The 17,135-nt window shown below is 51.8% G+C and overlaps 5 protein-coding genes across 5 annotated transcripts; 3 read left to right on the top strand and 2 right to left on the bottom strand.

The window, feature by feature from the left end:
• Nucleotides 1-462: 462 nt before the first annotated feature.
• Nucleotides 463-1,775, top strand: K460DRAFT_365611 (uncharacterized protein). The gene is made up of 3 exons (XM_040933213.1): nt 463-974; nt 1,040-1,290; nt 1,405-1,775. Exons 1-3 carry the CDS (start codon nt 896-898, stop codon nt 1,567-1,569), a joined length of 495 nt encoding a protein of 164 aa, XP_040787231.1. The 5' UTR covers nt 463-895; the 3' UTR covers nt 1,570-1,775.
• Nucleotides 1,776-2,901: 1,126 nt separating this feature from the next.
• On the top strand, nt 2,902-4,537 carry K460DRAFT_394503 (uncharacterized protein). The gene is made up of 2 exons (XM_040935997.1): nt 2,902-3,170; nt 3,225-4,537. Exons 1-2 carry the CDS (start codon nt 2,978-2,980, stop codon nt 4,427-4,429), a joined length of 1,398 nt encoding a protein of 465 aa, XP_040787230.1. The 5' UTR covers nt 2,902-2,977; the 3' UTR covers nt 4,430-4,537.
• A 449-nt stretch (nt 4,538-4,986) lies between these two features.
• K460DRAFT_365607 (uncharacterized protein) lies at nt 4,987-7,992 on the bottom strand. Its single transcript, XM_040933212.1, has 3 exons — nt 7,398-7,992; nt 6,545-6,755; nt 4,987-5,504 (listed from the first exon to the last, which is right to left on the bottom strand). The coding sequence occupies exons 1-3, from the start codon at nt 7,647-7,649 to the stop codon at nt 5,230-5,232; spliced, it is 738 nt and encodes a 245-aa protein (XP_040787229.1). The 5' UTR covers nt 7,650-7,992; the 3' UTR covers nt 4,987-5,229.
• Nucleotides 7,993-9,220: 1,228 nt separating this feature from the next.
• Nucleotides 9,221-12,789, top strand: K460DRAFT_404948 (uncharacterized protein; the record flags this gene model as incomplete). The annotated part of the gene is made up of 3 exons (XM_040936779.1): nt 9,221-9,439; nt 11,163-11,845; nt 12,060-12,789. The coding sequence occupies 3 exons, from the start codon at nt 9,221-9,223 to the stop codon at nt 12,787-12,789; spliced, it is 1,632 nt and encodes a 543-aa protein (XP_040787228.1).
• A 1,891-nt stretch (nt 12,790-14,680) lies between these two features.
• Nucleotides 14,681-15,455, bottom strand: K460DRAFT_95957 (uncharacterized protein). Its single transcript, XM_040938837.1, has 2 exons — nt 15,046-15,455; nt 14,681-14,980 (listed from the first exon to the last, which is right to left on the bottom strand). The coding sequence occupies exons 1-2, from the start codon at nt 15,342-15,344 to the stop codon at nt 14,812-14,814; spliced, it is 468 nt and encodes a 155-aa protein (XP_040787227.1). The 5' UTR covers nt 15,345-15,455; the 3' UTR covers nt 14,681-14,811.
• Between the last annotated feature and the right edge of the window lie 1,680 nt (nt 15,456-17,135).

Below are 17,135 nucleotides of genomic sequence, written 5' to 3'. Positions count from 1 at the left end.
ACTCTTGCTTGGACATTTGAGTGAAGGCCGGACTTGGTCATGATTTTTCATGATCTGGCGAATATTGGACTGCAGATTCTGCGGGGCATGTCCATCTGGGACACGACTTGAAAAGTCTGCGCATGTGTATAATACATTCCGATCGATATGGCGGTAGCCGATGAGTCAATGAAATGGTGTAGTTTGAGTAGTCTCTTGCAGCACTAACCCGTGAAGGCAGACTGATTTTACAATGCTACACCTGCAACCGAGTTTGCACATTAGATCTATCTTTAGCTTCCATTGTATTACAGTACCTCTGCCCGTTCCAAAAATCGAGTCAAGCCAATCAGCCGCCATGCGAAACCCGGAGGTCGCATGAACGTTCCAGGTCTGCATCCCGGTCGCACGACGTGCCTGAAACGCGACTTCAGGCAAATGTAAGACAACGACCAGTCACAAGACTTTGATCATGCACCACATAAAACTTTGAGTACTTTGCAGCCATTGAATCACTGGTGGACTAGGGTTAGGGCTGGCTATTGATCTTCCCGAAGATTGCATTGTGGAAAACGAGGAGCGTGAGGCATGCGCAGTCACAGATGGAGACTTGGGCGAGCAGGTCTGAGATGGGTTGATATGGGTGATTTGAAAGACTTTTGAATGCCTTGGTCTGCCTTTACACCTTTCGAATCTGAATGCTCCTCTGTTTTCCCTGAACCACCTTACTACCATCCGGTCCTTTTTTTCTTCCGCTCCTTTGACTTTTCTTCTACACGCTCCTTAGGATACTGGATTTCCGATAGCTTCAGTGGAAAGCACGAACGAGTTTTCGGCACAACATAGACGACGAATAATAAATTTAGGAGGAGAACTGAGAGGTTTAAAAGGACGAGAAAGATATAGAAGAGCAGCTATGGCAATTGTCTGGATTCACCCTGTCCGCGCTGTACAAGCCATCCTCTCTCTCACAGTGCTTGGATTAATGGGCTATGGTTCGTCTCCCACGTCCTCCTTCTTCCATCTCTTTTCCAGAGCACACTCTAATCACGCTTTCCAGTGTCATCATGGTGGTCGACGCACTGGCGCCAGTCCTCCCCCTCGGAAGTAAACTTTCTGCTCTTCGCGCCCGCATGGTCGGTCTTGGTCCTCGTCCCACTTCTCGTTATTCCCCTCCGCTTTTCCCATTTGCTCCTATCGCCTGCAGCAAAGTATGGGCTCCTAGGGCTTGAGGCATTGACTATGCTGTTTTGGTTTGGGGGGTTCATTGCGCTGGCAGTGTTTTTGAGAGATAGGATTTGCTTTGGCATGGTACGTACAAACTCTCTTGTTGGTCCTGGAGGTGGCAATGCGGGGAGAATCTAGAGAAGACGGGACGAAAGGGCTGTAAATGAGACGAGGGATGATGGCTAATGACTACGACAGGTGTGCGATGTTGCGCGCGCGGGTACAGCGGTCAGTGCGGTGAACTGGGTTGCATGGACGGTTACGTTTGTATTTGGTGTTATTGGCGTGGTCAAGGGAGGTGCGATGAGCTTTGGAAAGAAGAACACTGTCACCAAGGAGGTGGATATGCATCAGGGTGTTTGAAGAAGAACGGTCAACATCAAATACGAGGGAGATATGACTGAGAGTGTCACGACGACCATGAGGCGAATTATGAGAAGAGGACGGATAGCGATCATCAGGCATGATTGCGGCGTACGGTGTTGGTTTGGAGTAGGCCTCGGAGTATGATGCTCTTCTATCTTGTTAACGAGGACTTTCGTACATACCCTTAATGCAGCGTATTTTTCAATCTTCGTCTATGAAGTCCAAATTACTATACATGCAATAACTATCCCGGTTGATTCGTGATGTGATACCTGTAGTCGGGTCCATGGCTGGATTTAGAGGGAAAAGTTGGGGGCGCCTGTCTCGTAGTTTGCACAAAGCGGTCTTATAGCATCTGTTCTTGCAAATACCTCGTATATGATTTTACCCGTCGAATATAACGAAGAAGAATATCGTCAATGCTCTCGCAAAGCAGCATCTAATACCAAGAGCTCGCATGTTCAATTGCTGACCTTGGACTTGTTTCGTTGTCTTTAATCCATGGGATGCAACGGCATCTTCCTGATTCACCAGTAGCTAGTGACCTCCTAAGTTTGCCTGAGGCTGTTGTTGCTGAAACCAAGAAGAGACGTGCGGTGCCTGAAACGGCCCACGCCTGCCGTCTAGTGCGCATCCATCACTCGTTACCTTCCCTTCACACGTTCGAGAATGAATAAAAACTGGACCTGTTCCTGAGAATACCTCCAAAGCAGCATCTCCATTGTCTCGTGCCGCCGCTATCAGGCGGTCCGCAGTAGGATGTTCCTTCCACAATATTCATCGTGCTTTCCTTATCCGGTCGTAGCGCAAGCCGTTAGCCTGTAACGTACTTGTAGCAGATCTCCATCAGGGTCTCTGAAACCTTAACATCTGCACCACCGCGCCACCACCTGCATCCGCAAAATGTCAGCTTCCGCCTCTCGCCTGCCCTCGGCGTTCTTTTCCATCTCTCGGGCTTCGGCACGGTATCGTCGTCTTCAATGCCCTCACAGTATCACCTCTCTGTGCCGTGTGCATGATCCACGGGCGGACGGCGACGCGCCGACTTGTCAGTATGAATGCAGATAAATCTCCCGTAATCCGACATGAACGGCCAGACTGCCATTCTTGGAGGTTGGTGGGGTGTTGGTGGGGTTTTGTCGTCCCCGGACTACGGCTATAGATGCAGGGGCACTGGGGGTTGTGCTTGAGCGCACAGCTGATACGCGTACGATGTGTGATGCAATGAGCGGCCAGACCTGGCCTGCGAAACAAGTACCTCTGTCTCTCTCGCATTTTCGTTTTCCAAACGATTCCTCCACTCCAGCTTCAATCGAAGGCAAGCATCGGTCGTCTTTTCGGTCACGAGCAAGTTCCTGAAACTTCTATTTGAATTCACTCAATTGAGGGCTTGAAGAGGTCCAATATGCCGAAAACAACCGTCTTCACGACGATTACTCCGCTGCCAGCTGGCATTACGAGGAAGAGTGTGCTGGATATGTACCATGACCATCTCGCGATGATTGATTTGAACCCTTTGGTTGTCGAACGATTCAACTGCAAATCACCAAACTACGCGCCAGCAGACGAATCATTCGGGACGTGGTATACAATTAAGGGTACACTACCAACCACTCTATAAACATGCAACATCTGTCGCTAATCATGAGCAGACAAAGTATCATATCTGCCCGGCGGACTCGCAACAGGCTCCGTGTCCTATCACGCCTACTTTCAAGACCTATCCGACGGCCTCCAGACACACGTTTACGCACCACTCGGACTCAATATTCAAGCAAAATGGAGTGTAGGTGGCCGTCTCCCAGGCGAGCCAAGACCTCCAGTCGAACCCGGTCTCATTGCCCCTAGGCATGGACTATATATTCGAGAAGACGTGACGATGACGTGCTCGTCACTCCTACTACGCTTCGTGAAGAGGACTTTCAAAGACTCACACGCAGGGCTTGTCGAGAAGCTAGTTGAAAGAGCGCATATTCTGGAATCCAACTTTGCAAACGAGAGGTTGAAGGCACTGCGAAATGTCGATCCCGGCGAGCGGATGGGACATGGCGATATTTTCATCGCTCCGCCCCCGGATTATCTACCCCCTAGCTATACAGCTCAGGCCCCATCACTTCGCTATGTGTCTCATGCAAGAAGTCAAAGCGACCCTGTACTCAGTCCCGGATTCTCGCAGTCTTCAACGCTTACGAATCAAAGTAACGGCTTGTTCAGTCGGACAAAAGATCATGACCGACCTCCCTCTCTTAGGTTCATCCTTGAAGAGAAGCCAGTATCATCATCAGCTCCTGAGCCAGGCTCGTTTCTTTTGCCTGCGACAACATATGACGGCGGATTTTCACATCGTCACGAACGACCGATATCTCTCTACCCTGGGAGTCCAGCACATCAATTTTCCGAGCGCGCGATTTCGTCGCTGCCGCGTACTCCATGCACTCCAGAGCATGAGAAGCACGAACAGCCCGTCCCCTCCAATCCACCGAGGATCTCGTACACACCAGAGGCAAGACCTATTTCGTTCAGCTTCCCATTCGATCCAAAGGCACCTTTCGATAGAGTCTCAACATCGGCATCAAAACCATTGGAGCAGCAAAATCTTCTGGATGACATTGATGACGCGATCGATGAAGTCTTCATGTACACTTTACCATCGACAACATACAACACATTACCTGCGACAACGTACGAGCCTTCTCAGGTAGCCCCGAGCACGACAAATGCTTCGAAGCATGAGCGCAAAGACTCCGCCATGCCGTCTCACGCGTACTCGGATACTGATCTACCGCCTGTGCCACTCAAGGATGAGAAGTACAGGAAGGTTAGTAAGATATCTGTTTCAAGCGGGAGTAGGGGCTAGTGTGCCCCATAACCTCACGACATCATATTTCTCTACTTTGTATTATCAGCAACGCATTTTGACCTCTCTTATACCCGCATGTTTTCAGTTTGGATAAATGCATGGAGCGCTAGCTTGAATTTCGTATAGGCATGGATCAGTACATATCTACTCGTAGGACTATAGCCAAGTGCAATCGAAGCAACTGTATCGCACCGTGATCGCTTTTGCAGACACATGAGCGTTGACAACATCCCACGTCTAGCAGTCTATCCACGCGTCAACATGTGTCATTCGTCGTCTCCCTCATACACTCTGCTTTTCATTTCGCCATCTTTCTCTCTCGAAGTTCAGGGTGGAGATTATGATTATAGTCTGAGTTGTAGGCACAGAACTAGAGAGTGGTGCCGTTGGAGGACGGATTCACGTGGCGTGGGTCTCAGAAGGCTATGTGGAAGTAGATAAAGATGCGAGGAGGGTGTTGAGAGTGTAGCCATGGCTTCGTAAGGTGGGAAGATGTCTCGCAGGAGATTGGGGGTGATATTGAAAGCTCAGAATGCAGCAATGGTTCATGTAATATCGTGAATTCTTTTCTACATTCGTGGCTTCCATGATGGGGCTTTGCTAGGCATAAGCTACTTTTATGTTCCTCAACGAACAGTATAATGAGTGCCCTGAACCGTGAATCTGCAAGACCCAGATGCCACACATACTTTTTTGGCTCGAGCAATACCAGAAAAGATAGTCTGATTGCCCACGAGATTCTATTTTTGCTCATTCATTTTCGCCTAGCCCACTATAACCTCTCCGATGACACCATCCTAGAGCTCCTCCATATCCTCGTCGCCCAAATCGAGGGGCGGGAAGTCTCCAGCCTCACATCGCTCTGGCCGAACGAAGACGCCGCAGTTATTGCCACACTCAAAGTATCGTTTACCCTTGACCGTGCCATCGTTTTTACCTGTTGGCTCGTCAAGTGTGACACCAATCCACGAGCCTATGCCTGGGATCTCGGGCACAAGACCAATGTAGGATACTGTGCCTCGACGGGCGTCGGAATCGGGGAGTAGACGAACACGAGACGAGAGCGTCAATCCTATTGAAAACTGTCAGCAGCTATTTTGTGAGCGATGAACAGGCTGATCAATATAATGGATGGCCGTGCTCCTGCGCCAAAGGCAAAGGCAAAACACAGGCAACAGTCTGTGACGCGAGAAGTGTGCATAGCAAGTGGACAGGAGCTGTTGAGTAAGCCGAGTTACTGAACGTGCATCCTGCACACCGATCACACGTGGTAGCCGCCCGTTGTGAAGATGCGGCTCGGGGAAGCGGGCGGTGATTGACCTTGCAGAAGATGCTCAGTCGCGTTCCTAGCGAAACAGTGATGCGGGAATATCAAGCCAGGAGGGGCCGTTGGTCGTAAATAACCCACATAGGCGAGCGGCTCGTTCCAAGACTTGATGGCTGCAGAACAAGCTCGTGCGTCATGCGCCACGGCTGCAATACGAGTGCTGCGCCCAACGACGTTTTCTTCCGTACTCTTAGATGTCGATGTCGGAGTGCGATGGCAGATAAAGCGTGAAGTGAGGCTGGTGGCAAACGTGATCGTCGAATTGAGTTCCGCACCGGCGCATGTACCCAGCGGGTTGGATTGGGTGGCGGGAGCGATCTCCAGAGATGCAATATCTTAAGCGAGAACAAGAGAACGCATGAGGATCTCAGTACACGCCCGAGGGTGGATGTGACTAAATCGGAGTATTGGCCGCCATCCAAGTCGCCGTCAAAGGCTGAATCACCTTGGTCAAGGCGTGTATGCACGACGCTCAAAACGGAAGTTTGTATGACGAGTTTGGTAAGACGACATTCGCCATGGGGAGATTGCTCGTTCCGTTGAAATTTCCCTGTTCGCAAAGGATTGCAGGATGAGACGTATTGAATCTTTCAGTCTTGTGGCGAGACACGTGCAACCAAGTCGGGGGGTTGTAGACATGTGGCTGTCCAGTTTGGGAAGCAGCTGCGGTTCAGATAAGGCGAACACAAATAACCCCAGCCTCATCCTATGGATCTGTCTTTGCTTTGTCTCGTCTTACTCTGCCGCGACTGTACGAATGCCTGAACAAAAAAAGGGCAACTTACCTCTTTCTTCAACCTCTCGCTCCGAAGCTCGAATCTTCTGTTGTTCGATGCTGCCAGCGTTGGGGTCGAATCGACCAAGCTTTTTAGATTTCTTCCAGGCGAGAACACTGTCTGTCAGAGACTCGTACTCGGCAGGTGGCATCTCATACTTGTCGACAGCCGAGAGATCCGTAAAGTCAACTCGCGCAGCAGGTGGACGTGTGTCGACGACCTAGGACCAGGGAGTTAGGACGGAACCATGTTTACGAGCTTTCATTTGTTCACGGAAGGTTGTTGAGCGCTCATCCAGCTGGGTTTGTGGATGGATGCAGGGGCTGACTAAAGAGGCAATGCATAATAATAGCAAATGAGGCCCAGGACCGAAGAAAATACAGGAGGAGTAGGCAAGGAAGAAGGAACGGGAACGATCTGGAGCTCGCTTCGGGATAACGGAGCCGCCGTCAGGGTATGAAGCTCAATGGTCGAGCACGTTCTGCTAACGGCGAAAGAAGCGAAGAGCCCCTTTCCCAGCATCTCCAGTGTCGTGCCAAGTCTGACAAGTCATAGATGACAGACTGTACGAGCTGGCGAGGGGCACTGCGGGGCATGCAGCAATAGCAATGCAGGCGCGATGCAGCTGGGGCTGACAGCCTCAAATTGCGAGCCAAGGCAGCGAATGAGGATAAATGGCAACCAGCCCGACGAGAGCCATAGAAGTGACCATGAAGCAGTTTCAAGGAAGGGTAGAGTTGGGTTGAAGCAAGAGAAATGTGGCAGCTGGTGAGAGGATGGTGGTATCATGGGTTTCTACGACAGGGCTGCTAATGCTATGCAATGACGTGACATGACATGGAGGAGGAGAGGAAGCACTTACGCCTATCTCCGCGTATGGCTGCAGCGGAAACGCTGCAAGACGAGTCTGCTCTTCATCGGGCGCGGTGAGGGGAACGGCATCTTGGGAGCCTACGCGTATGGACAACTGCTGGCAGCTTGCTGGCACGCCGGTAATGGGCTCCAGACGTGTCTTGAGTTGAGCGATGGTCCAGGACGGAGATATGCGACGCTCAGAGGACGAGTTGGGAGACTTGATGATGAGAGGCACGTCTGCCGCGGTCTGGAGAGACATGACGGCTGGAGGCAGGCTGAATGCCTTTGGCTAGTATCCGGCAGAGCTAGTATAGTATGGGAAGCCAGAATTAGAGCAAGTAGAAAGGGTTGAACGATGGCGTGTCGTGTTGTGTTGGACGCGCGGGAGTTGTTGCGCCAATCGTGGGACTAGCGCACCTTGAACCCACGTCTCTGAAAAGATGATGACTTGTCGGCGTTTGCCAGCTGACCCGCTCTGTATGCGGCCAGTTTGGGCGAGATGGTGTAGGGCCAGGGCTGTGGAAAAGCTGTCGACTCTGCGGAGAATATCTGCGTGGCCACTCAAGCGAGGCGCCAAGTGCATCGTTCTTGAACCACAGTGAATGTCTCAGAACACATCACACATCCCACGCGCCTCATATGCATCGACGCCGCAGGCCTGGCAGAAACCAAACCAACCCCACACCACACATTGCACCTGGGCTTACTTTGTGGTTTGTTTCAACTGTGCTGCCCTGCCCACGAGGCCCATCCCACAGATGGCCCTTGGCTGCGTTCGAAACCAGGCACTCGTCAGCCAAGACATTGTGAATTTGCGCCCAAATGACATGACATGGCTCCCTCCTCCTTTCAGCACACAGATCGCGGGCGCGTCTCGTCTTGGATCTTTCGTGTGAACATGAATCAAGTCGACTTGAGTCGAGTCGTCACGCGCAAGTAAGCAAGCAAGCAGCCAGCGCGCTTGCACCAGGCTCTGCTCCATTTTTTCCTCCAACAACAACGGGCCGGCCACACCGCCTGTTCAATGCGATGCAAGTCCTCTACAAATATAGAGTGCTGCGCAGCGCCAGGGTGCAGTTTCTTCGTGTACAGGTAGGATGATGGATCGGCTCGGCTGCACAGCCATGGATATGACAGCCAGCTGCATCACAAACCCACCTTCGGCTGGGTAGCCGGAGAATCCATAGCCAGCCAACCGTTGCAGAGGCGTAAAGGTTGTGACACGCTGCAAAGGATCACACAAGTAATAAAATGGGGCTCTCGATACTAACAGGGCGGTTCGTCGGACCCTAAAGGCCGCCCAGCGCGTGGGAAAGAAGAATCATGTTCGCATGTCGCACACTGATTGCAAAATAGTCTGTGGGGAGTCCTTCATCACCACCCACGCGTTGACGTCGCCGACGAAGGGCCTTTTATGTCTTGTGCAAAGCGTAGAGAACGCACGGGGACGCTGTTCACGCCTAAGCATGCACCTCGGTCCTAAAAGTCCGATGGAAAAAAGCCCTGTCCGTCTCGTCAACCTTCATCAACCTCACCTTGTATATAATACTCCACGTCGACGAGACCATGCGAGCGGCCTTGGGCGGCATTTGGCCGCCTCATGCACATCATGGTGAACCCCTGAACCTGTCCATGACTGTGATGCAATGCAATGCCATGGACGAGGGACAACGCTCGCAGGACTATGTATGACCTGGCACAGGCACGCCTCATAGCATGAGTCGAACGCCCACGACAACGTGGTCTGTGGACACGAGACAACACAGCAGCAGCACCGCCGCAGTCCGGCAGAACAATGTCTGTCTCACGTGGCCGAGGTAGCACCAGTCCATGTCTGTCAAACGGGTCAAGCCGGAGGCACCACCTGGAGGCCCCATCCATCCAACGCAAAAACCCATGTGTGGCAGCAGCGTATGTTTGGTGCACCTCCTGGAGCTAAACGTCACGGCCGTGGCCGGCAGTTCACCGCAGTTCACCGCAGTTCACCGCTCCTCTGCCCACAAAGCGAAGCCTGCGTTGACCATGATGGACCTGTCTGCGACGCCCACAGTGGGGGGGCTCGATCAAACCATCAACTTCTACAATGCAAGCGTGGAGGCCATGTCTCGACCTAGTCAAGCTTTTTTCTTTGGCTTGAACACATCACCACCATGACCGCCAGAATGAAGTCAGCAACGTTCGCAAGGCTTCGCTCGGAAGGCTTTGTTCGGTACCGACGCGTCTGGCGTCAGATAGCCGTAAGGCAGGGCGAAGGATGTGTTGCAGATCTTGTTCGCCGCGACGCCATGTCATCGCACTTCTGCACTGGTCGTTCCAGCGAATCCCTGAACCGGTTCACCGCTTGATTCGCTGCCCTTTTCTAGTAACAACTCGCTGGGAACCGACAGCTCTCGACAGGCCTGGCGATGATCGTGACGGCTCCCCTGCCATTGCTGAGCTTCGCAGGCGCCGCAGCGCTATCTTGGGCGCATTGAGGCCTGACCAAGAGCGAGGCCAGCAAATGAGGCCCAGGCTGGCGAGTAAGTCAATCTGAAGCAATAACCAGAAAAAAGAGAGTGAAGCAAATCTTGAAAGTGAAGTAATGCTTTCACGTCTGGGGCCACGTCATCGAGGAGCAACCTCTTTGCTCTTTGCTCAACCAAGGCCCTCGTTCGGAACTTGGGCTCCTGGGCATTAGTTTCTTTTGGCTGATGCTGCTCGCCCGCTCGCTAAATCCCCGGCAGAGATGCTTTCCTTAGATCAGATCAGGTGTGCTGTCTCCGACGTGGTCTGTGGGTCGTCTAATGTGGCGCGCCGCCAGCACGAGTCGAGGAAGCGTAAAGCGCAAAAGTAGACAATTAGTGTCAAGTCAGAAACGCAAAGGGTACATCCTAACCCAAGCCCCCGGATCCCTACCGCGGACGGATGATGAGGCGGTATTCAAGGGATGCCTGCTGTTGGTATTACAAGTCTCGCACCTAACTCTCTCTATTTACATACTATCCATGCTCCCAGCCTATGTACCTCAGACCCTGTTCTCCACTCTATCCAGGCCGCGTCCATTATTCCCCAAACACGACGTTTTCTTCTTCCTCTACCTCTTCTGCAAATTCAGTGGCTAAGCACGCCTGTCAACTGACAGACCTCCTGGTTGGCTTGTTTCACGCACGCCCCTTCCCGGACAGGCCTGCCCTCATTGCACCCCAAGTAGCTTGAGCCGAAGCAACCACTTAGAGCGTGTATCGTCGAAAGTACCTCCCAACTGGTCACTTTGGCCTACATCGGCACAATTTAGCTCTATCCGAACCTCATCACCTCGCGACTGTCCTCCTCTGCTCCGTCTCATACCCAGCAACGCATTGCCATTCTTCGCATCGCCCTCCTGTTATTGCCCATCGAACCAACAGCTACCGAATCGGTCCTCATCCAGTACCCAACTTTTGCTGCCCATCCACGGAGCATCTGTTTCTGCCTTGTCTCTGCCCAACGCCACGCCTGAGCTGCAAGCGTTGTGCTGCTCCTCGTGGTACTCCATCTCTGCATCAGGTCAGGCTTCCTTGTGGCATCAAGGTGCTCGAAGAAACGCCCAACCTCACCGGTAGATAGTCAACTTCTTGCAGGTGGTAGTCCGTCATCTCCAGAGTGCACCGCAGTTCTGAAACGACAGCTGCGTTGACCTCAACACCACCACCACCACCCACTACCAAACTGGTACATAACTCGTTCGACAGCCCTTACCTTTGGTGGAGCTAGGAGACCCAGGAAACCCTCATCACCTTATGGGCTGGCTTAGAGCCGGTCCACCTCGCCTATCGTGGATATCAACTTGCTGCTCGAGCCTCGGGGCTCCGAGTCTCCCGCGAGCAAGAAGAGCTCAGGATCAGTAGCATCCAATTCTACTGCAGCAACAAGACCATATACAATCGCCCCTTCAGCGTATACGCAGTCTCCTGCGCATGGAACATCACCCGCATATGCTACTGGATCACCAGCGTATGCACTCCCACCCTATGGCCCAATTTCCGCCTATCCCGCCCAGGCGCCAACGTCAGGCCCCCATGGACCTGGACCGATGCTAGGAGGACCAGTTTTACCGGCAATCGCAGAGCTTCAGCGGCACTCAGATCCCGCAGGCCAGCCTCAATTTCGGCCGCTGTACTCGGGCCCTCCTGGGCCTCCGACCATTCACCAAGGCCTACCTGGTACCAATGGATCTCCTCCGTCAGCACTGAAACGACAAGCCTCTCAAACGCCTCTGCCTGAGGAGAGCCCAGCTAAGAAGCAGTCTAAATGGACCCCAGAAGAGGATAACCTAACAATCGAGCTGAGGGGCCAGGGAATGAAATGGGACGACATTGCGAAGCGCCTACCTGGGAGAAGCTCGATTTCCTGCCGACTACGCTATCAAAACTATCTAGAGAAGCGAGCCATCTGGGACGAGGAGAAGAAGAACAAACTAGCAAGACTTTACGCTCGGTACGTACAACACGAAACTATTGGACGGCCAGTCGACTGTCGCACATATGGATGCGGCTGCCGAAACTTGGTCACACGTCTATTTCCCTGAGAGCCATCTCTCTCCTCGCACATTTTTGGTTTTCTACATCTACCCACTAGCCTTGCACGCTGCCTGTATGCAATGCATTGTTTACGCTCTCTTGTCCAGAGTCTATGCTAATCTTGAGGACAGATTCAAAGATCAAATGTGGCAGAAGGTCGCAACTGAAATGGGGATTCCCTGGCGGTCGGCTGAGTCGATGCACTGGCAGCTAGGAGAGCAAGAAATGAGCGCCCGTGCCAATGCACCAGTCTTTCAGCTCCATCCGTCTGCAACCGGCACAGGAATTAGCTCGCCCTCTCAAATGTCCGCCGTGCCCGCCCCAGCGCAGCAGGGTTTCACTCCGGCAAATACAGCTCAACTGATGCCCAACCCACCACCAATGCCGACACAGCATCACCAACCGCCTCCGCCATTACCCCAAGGTCCAATACATGGGTACCACCGTCGTACTGACAGTGGCTCGAGTGCAGAACGGAGAAACAGCTCCTTCAGTCGCAGACGGGCAGATCCTCGATCTAGGTCCAGCGTTCCTCCTCAACTTGGTCAGCCACTTCCCCAGATCCACGCTGCGTCTGAAGAAGATCTTGTAAGCGGGGCACGAACAGCACCTGTGCCTGATATGTACTCGGGCATCAAAAGAGAGGGTTCTAGCTACATCGAACCATATCAGAGGAAGAGACGGGAAGAAGAGGCTGTAGGCCCACCACGGTCGGAGCTGGAGGCTCGAAGTCAGGGAGGCAGGAGTCCAGACAGGCTATCGCAACGCAGTGGAACTGGGAGTGTGAAGAGCATGAAGCGCGAGCCCGAAGAAGTCGAGCGAACCTCTGCCGTGCCTTCTCCCCCTTCTGCGACCTCTTGAACATTCGGGTGATGAGTTGCATCCGCAACTAGATATAGACTGAGAAAGAGTTGTGAGTATATGCGTTCGGGCAGGAACCGAAAGAGTGTGGATATAACCTGGATTTGGGCAAGGCGTAAAAGAGCTGGAATGGCGTCCTCAAGACATTGGGACGCTTAGATTGGGAACAAGCTCAGGCATGCATAGCGGGACGGACACAAGTCGATTTCGAGCGGCAATGATTGTGGCATTTAGCGTGGGTTTGATATACATCTTGCTTTGATTTCATTTTCCTTCGAATCTCTATTTCACGCACAACATCATAGCGTTGGGTTTTGTTTCGCTGGTCATTGTTCGTCCTTTCTTGCTTGTTATTATATGTCGCATCTGGTGTGGTCACGATTGTGCATTTTCAGTAGCGTTTCATTTCCTTAATCATCTCATCATAAGCACCTACGGCATAGCGTGGCGAGGATACCTATTATATCATATCGTACTTTCATCAGCATCAGCATGACCATACATTCAACATCAGTATAGAAGTAATTTCTCGTGTCATTGCGACTCCTTTCCTACGCCAATTTCACTGCGCCACATATACCCTTGTAGACAGCATGCAAGCATGGCATGACGACGACCACATCAATAGAATACAACATCGTTCACCTCGAATTCCTATTACTCCCTAATCGCCCAAGTCCGTCGCAAGCTCGGAAAATTTGATACCAGACAGTCAAACACCCCATGCTGGACTTGGTGGCGGTGAACAGCAACTTCCCACCGCCTCCGTCTACCCTAGATCATCGTATGATGACGTATGTCATGGCTTGCAGTCAAAGTCGGTCAAAAAGCATGCCTACGTGGCGAGCTTGCGGGCCTGCAACGTTGCGTTGTCACCGCTCAATTCTTTTTTAATCAAGGTTGCTGAAAAGGTGGTGTTGAGTGCGTTGTCCACCCGCACAGCCTCACTAACCTTAACTCGCAGCTAAAAGGCCCGAGCTAACGGCCAGACGGCTGCATGAACTTGACTCAACCGTTCGCCATGCTTAATGCTGGCACAAGCATGTCATCGCCCAGTTCGCTCATCAGGAATCGATGACAAGCCGTTCAGCCCCGCAACAGCAGGTATCGATACTACGACTGGGTGTGTTTCGAAGTGGAGTTGGTCCGTCTTATCGATAATGGCTGCGACAGACCGAAAATACATGCACTCATTCCATCAACAATCAATCAATACTTTTTCCCGCCGAAACCGTCTTCAAACCTTCTTTCTATTGCCCCTTCCGTTCATTCGGGCAACTTCCGTTCATTCGGGCAACTTCCGTTCGTTCGGGCAAAAGGCTGAAAAACCACACCACTTCGCTTCACAATGAAACGCCCAAAAAGCACGACCACACCCCAGCTTCCTCCCCATCTTAGCTGCAACTCCCTCGCTTCATCTAAATTGTTTCCCTTCGATTGCTTTTCCAGAAGACTTATTGCTATGGGGTATACCCATGAAAATGCCGGGCGCTCCTGCTGTTCGCGCCAGGAAAAAATACACGATCATTTCATTTCAGGCAGATGTTCGGCATAACCCAGAAAGCCAAAGGCAGAACCTGGCGAATGGAACTCGACATGCGACATGACACGAACGGCACGGCGAACGAGTTACCTCGGAGCCATTTGCCCGCCTTGACCTGCGTTGTTTTTCGACCTAGGCAGATACTTTTTGTGGCGGGGTTGCATGACCGACCTGCGAACATGTTTGAACATGCGATGTTCACAAATATGAGTCGTTAGGGCATACCTAGCCCCGTGCGCATAGGTCAGCAACAAAGCGGGATGATGTCGCGCAGAAGCCTATGCTATTAATCCTCGGTGAAGATCTGCTTCGAGAAGACTTCCCGGAGCGGGCGGCTTCTATCATCATCATCTGTTCTATTCGCCAAACTTGAAGCTCAAGGGACCGTGACACCCATTACACTTTGACACACGACCAAACCCTCTCACAAATTTTCATACAAGGCTGTCCATGTCCTCCCGTATGTGGAAACCTTGTCCCTATTTCGAGCAAGACCATTTCGACCCCTTAAATGAAGAGTTCGGTCCAATATGGTACTGATCTGCCGGGATCGCTACCCTGCGGCGTAAACATGTAAGCCCTGTTCCATGACAAGTGGGAGAAATGGACCGTGAACCATGGATCACGATGGTCCGCCCGCTAGTTTGGCTGCCCAACCCTAGTTAGTCGGTCTTGTTGATACGGAGCTAGCAACGGAGAAGAGGGTCAAGAACCTTCTACAGCCCAATTTCATTTCGGCAGTATTAGCAATGGGAACGTATGTTCGCCGGCACGGCAAACTTTCCCCAAAACGTCGTCCCACAATTCGGGCGTTGCTGGGATGAAGATTTGTGAACGATCGCGTGGTTTTTGGTGGATAGAATGTAGCGCGGTTTGGAAAGTCAGTTGTGGGCTGGTGCACGATTCGATTCTGGAACAGCATGAATTGCAGACGGACACGACTCGAAGGAGTTGCATCGTCGTCATGGTAAGCTGTCAAACTCGCATTACAGACCATCAAGGGCCATAACATATTGCTTATCAGCAGTTACCAAGCACAAGTTTACGTGTATCAGCCTCACTTTTTCCCGCTTCTAATTTCTCCATTCCCCGGAGAATCCTTCACTGTGCCGCATTGCATCGTTATCCCAGTGTGGATATCTCACGCACCAAAACAGCTGTTTCCACACTCGTAAGGCGTGCCGAAACCACGCTAACGATAGCGGCTCCGCAGCGATGACGCAGATCTACTGGTTCACAGCAGTTCATTGGAATTACGCCGTCGTTTGGGCGCCCATGACTCGCCAATGGTCGAACGCCAGAAATTTCCCGGCACCGTCGATCTTCTGCTAAGCGAAAAACTGGTCGAATATGACGATGGGACAGAAATTGTTCGGAAACTGAAACTAGGGTGGTGGGGAGTGGAAGGGATCATGGGTTGATCGGGGAAGAAGAGACTTTCGTATTGTCGGAGAATCGGAAATGAAGAAAGGATACTGTTTTGGTTCAGAAGAGCGTTTGTTTTGAATACAATGGTTCCGGTCGGCGATCTGCGACTCTCGCACAAGGGCGCAGTGGAGCAGTGGAGCAAATGGGAAATTGAGCAAATGTCAGCAAAAGCAGCTACGCTTGGGAACTACTTCGATGTTTCTCCGCAATGTTTCCTTGTGCGCGGTCTTATGATTGTAGCATGGAATCGACTCCTTGAGCTTATTGACAATCATCCAAGACAAAACTATTGCTCGGACACCTGGCACCCCCACGACTCGCGATCAAAGTCCCATAAGCGCACACACCCGTTTTTCATATCTCCATACCGGACAACATTAGTCGCACATTGCATTTATATTCTGTACATCTTTACCCATCTTCACCGGTCTGAAATTCACAAGCAATGCACGCTCTACACCGCTTCACACCGCTGTATTACAACATTTTCATCTTCTGCACAATATGCAGCATCAAATCAATCCACGCTCTTCCATCCGACTAAACTCTAACATCCTCAAGTCGGGAACGGGACTATTCATTCCAGTTCATATACGCCTAAAACTTCAGCAGGTACTCAACTGAAACTCTCGCTACGTTCGTCCAGGATCTTATCTCATCACCGTCATCATCACAACGCCACACTCCCTTCCTACCCACTCACACACTCCATCACAGTTACACAAACGCTTGGGGAGCGCGGGCTGCAATCCTATTGCCTGTCCTGAATTACACTCCCGAAATGGCATGTCTGATTAATTATAGCTGCGGGCGCGGATGCGGGTAGATTCCACTGCAAGGTAAGGGTAAGGGCAAGACGAACGAGGAGGTGATGACAGGCAGTCTGATAGGGGGACGAGTGGTGTTGGTGCCTGGGTAGAGGTGGTTAACGGGACGATACACAGGCGTGTGTCACACGGCATGGTGCAGCGAGGAGGGTAGGTTGATGCAGTATCTGTTGTGGTACAGCAGCGTGGTAGATGGGAGGGACGACTTCTGTAGAACGCGAGCTATCGAGTCTTACTCTCCTTTCTTTTGAGACGAGAAGATGGCTGGAAGAGAACACAGCAACGTATTTTCCTTGTTTAGGGGTATTAGGATCTATAGCAAACTGAACAAAATACGTGCGGCTGCTGCTCCTGCTCCTGCGTGATAACTTACCAGGTGGCAGTAGTTCGCATGCGTCAACACACTCAGTCACTTGTGGCACAAGACTAGTTTTAGACGTCGGCTCTATTACTGCATCTACCTGCGTCAACTAGTATTCTCGTTTGCATGCTGCTGTGCTACACTCGCTAGCGCTCCTGTCTTTAGGAGGAGCGGAACCGGTGAGATA

Source organism: Cucurbitaria berberidis (assembly GCF_010015615.1).
Source record: "Cucurbitaria berberidis CBS 394.84 unplaced genomic scaffold K460scaffold_3, whole genome shotgun sequence".
Classification (NCBI taxonomy): Eukaryota; Fungi; Ascomycota; class Dothideomycetes; order Pleosporales; family Cucurbitariaceae; genus Cucurbitaria; species Cucurbitaria berberidis.
The sequence above is the reverse complement of the archived record's forward strand: the minus strand, read 5'-3'. Positions and strand labels throughout refer to the sequence as shown.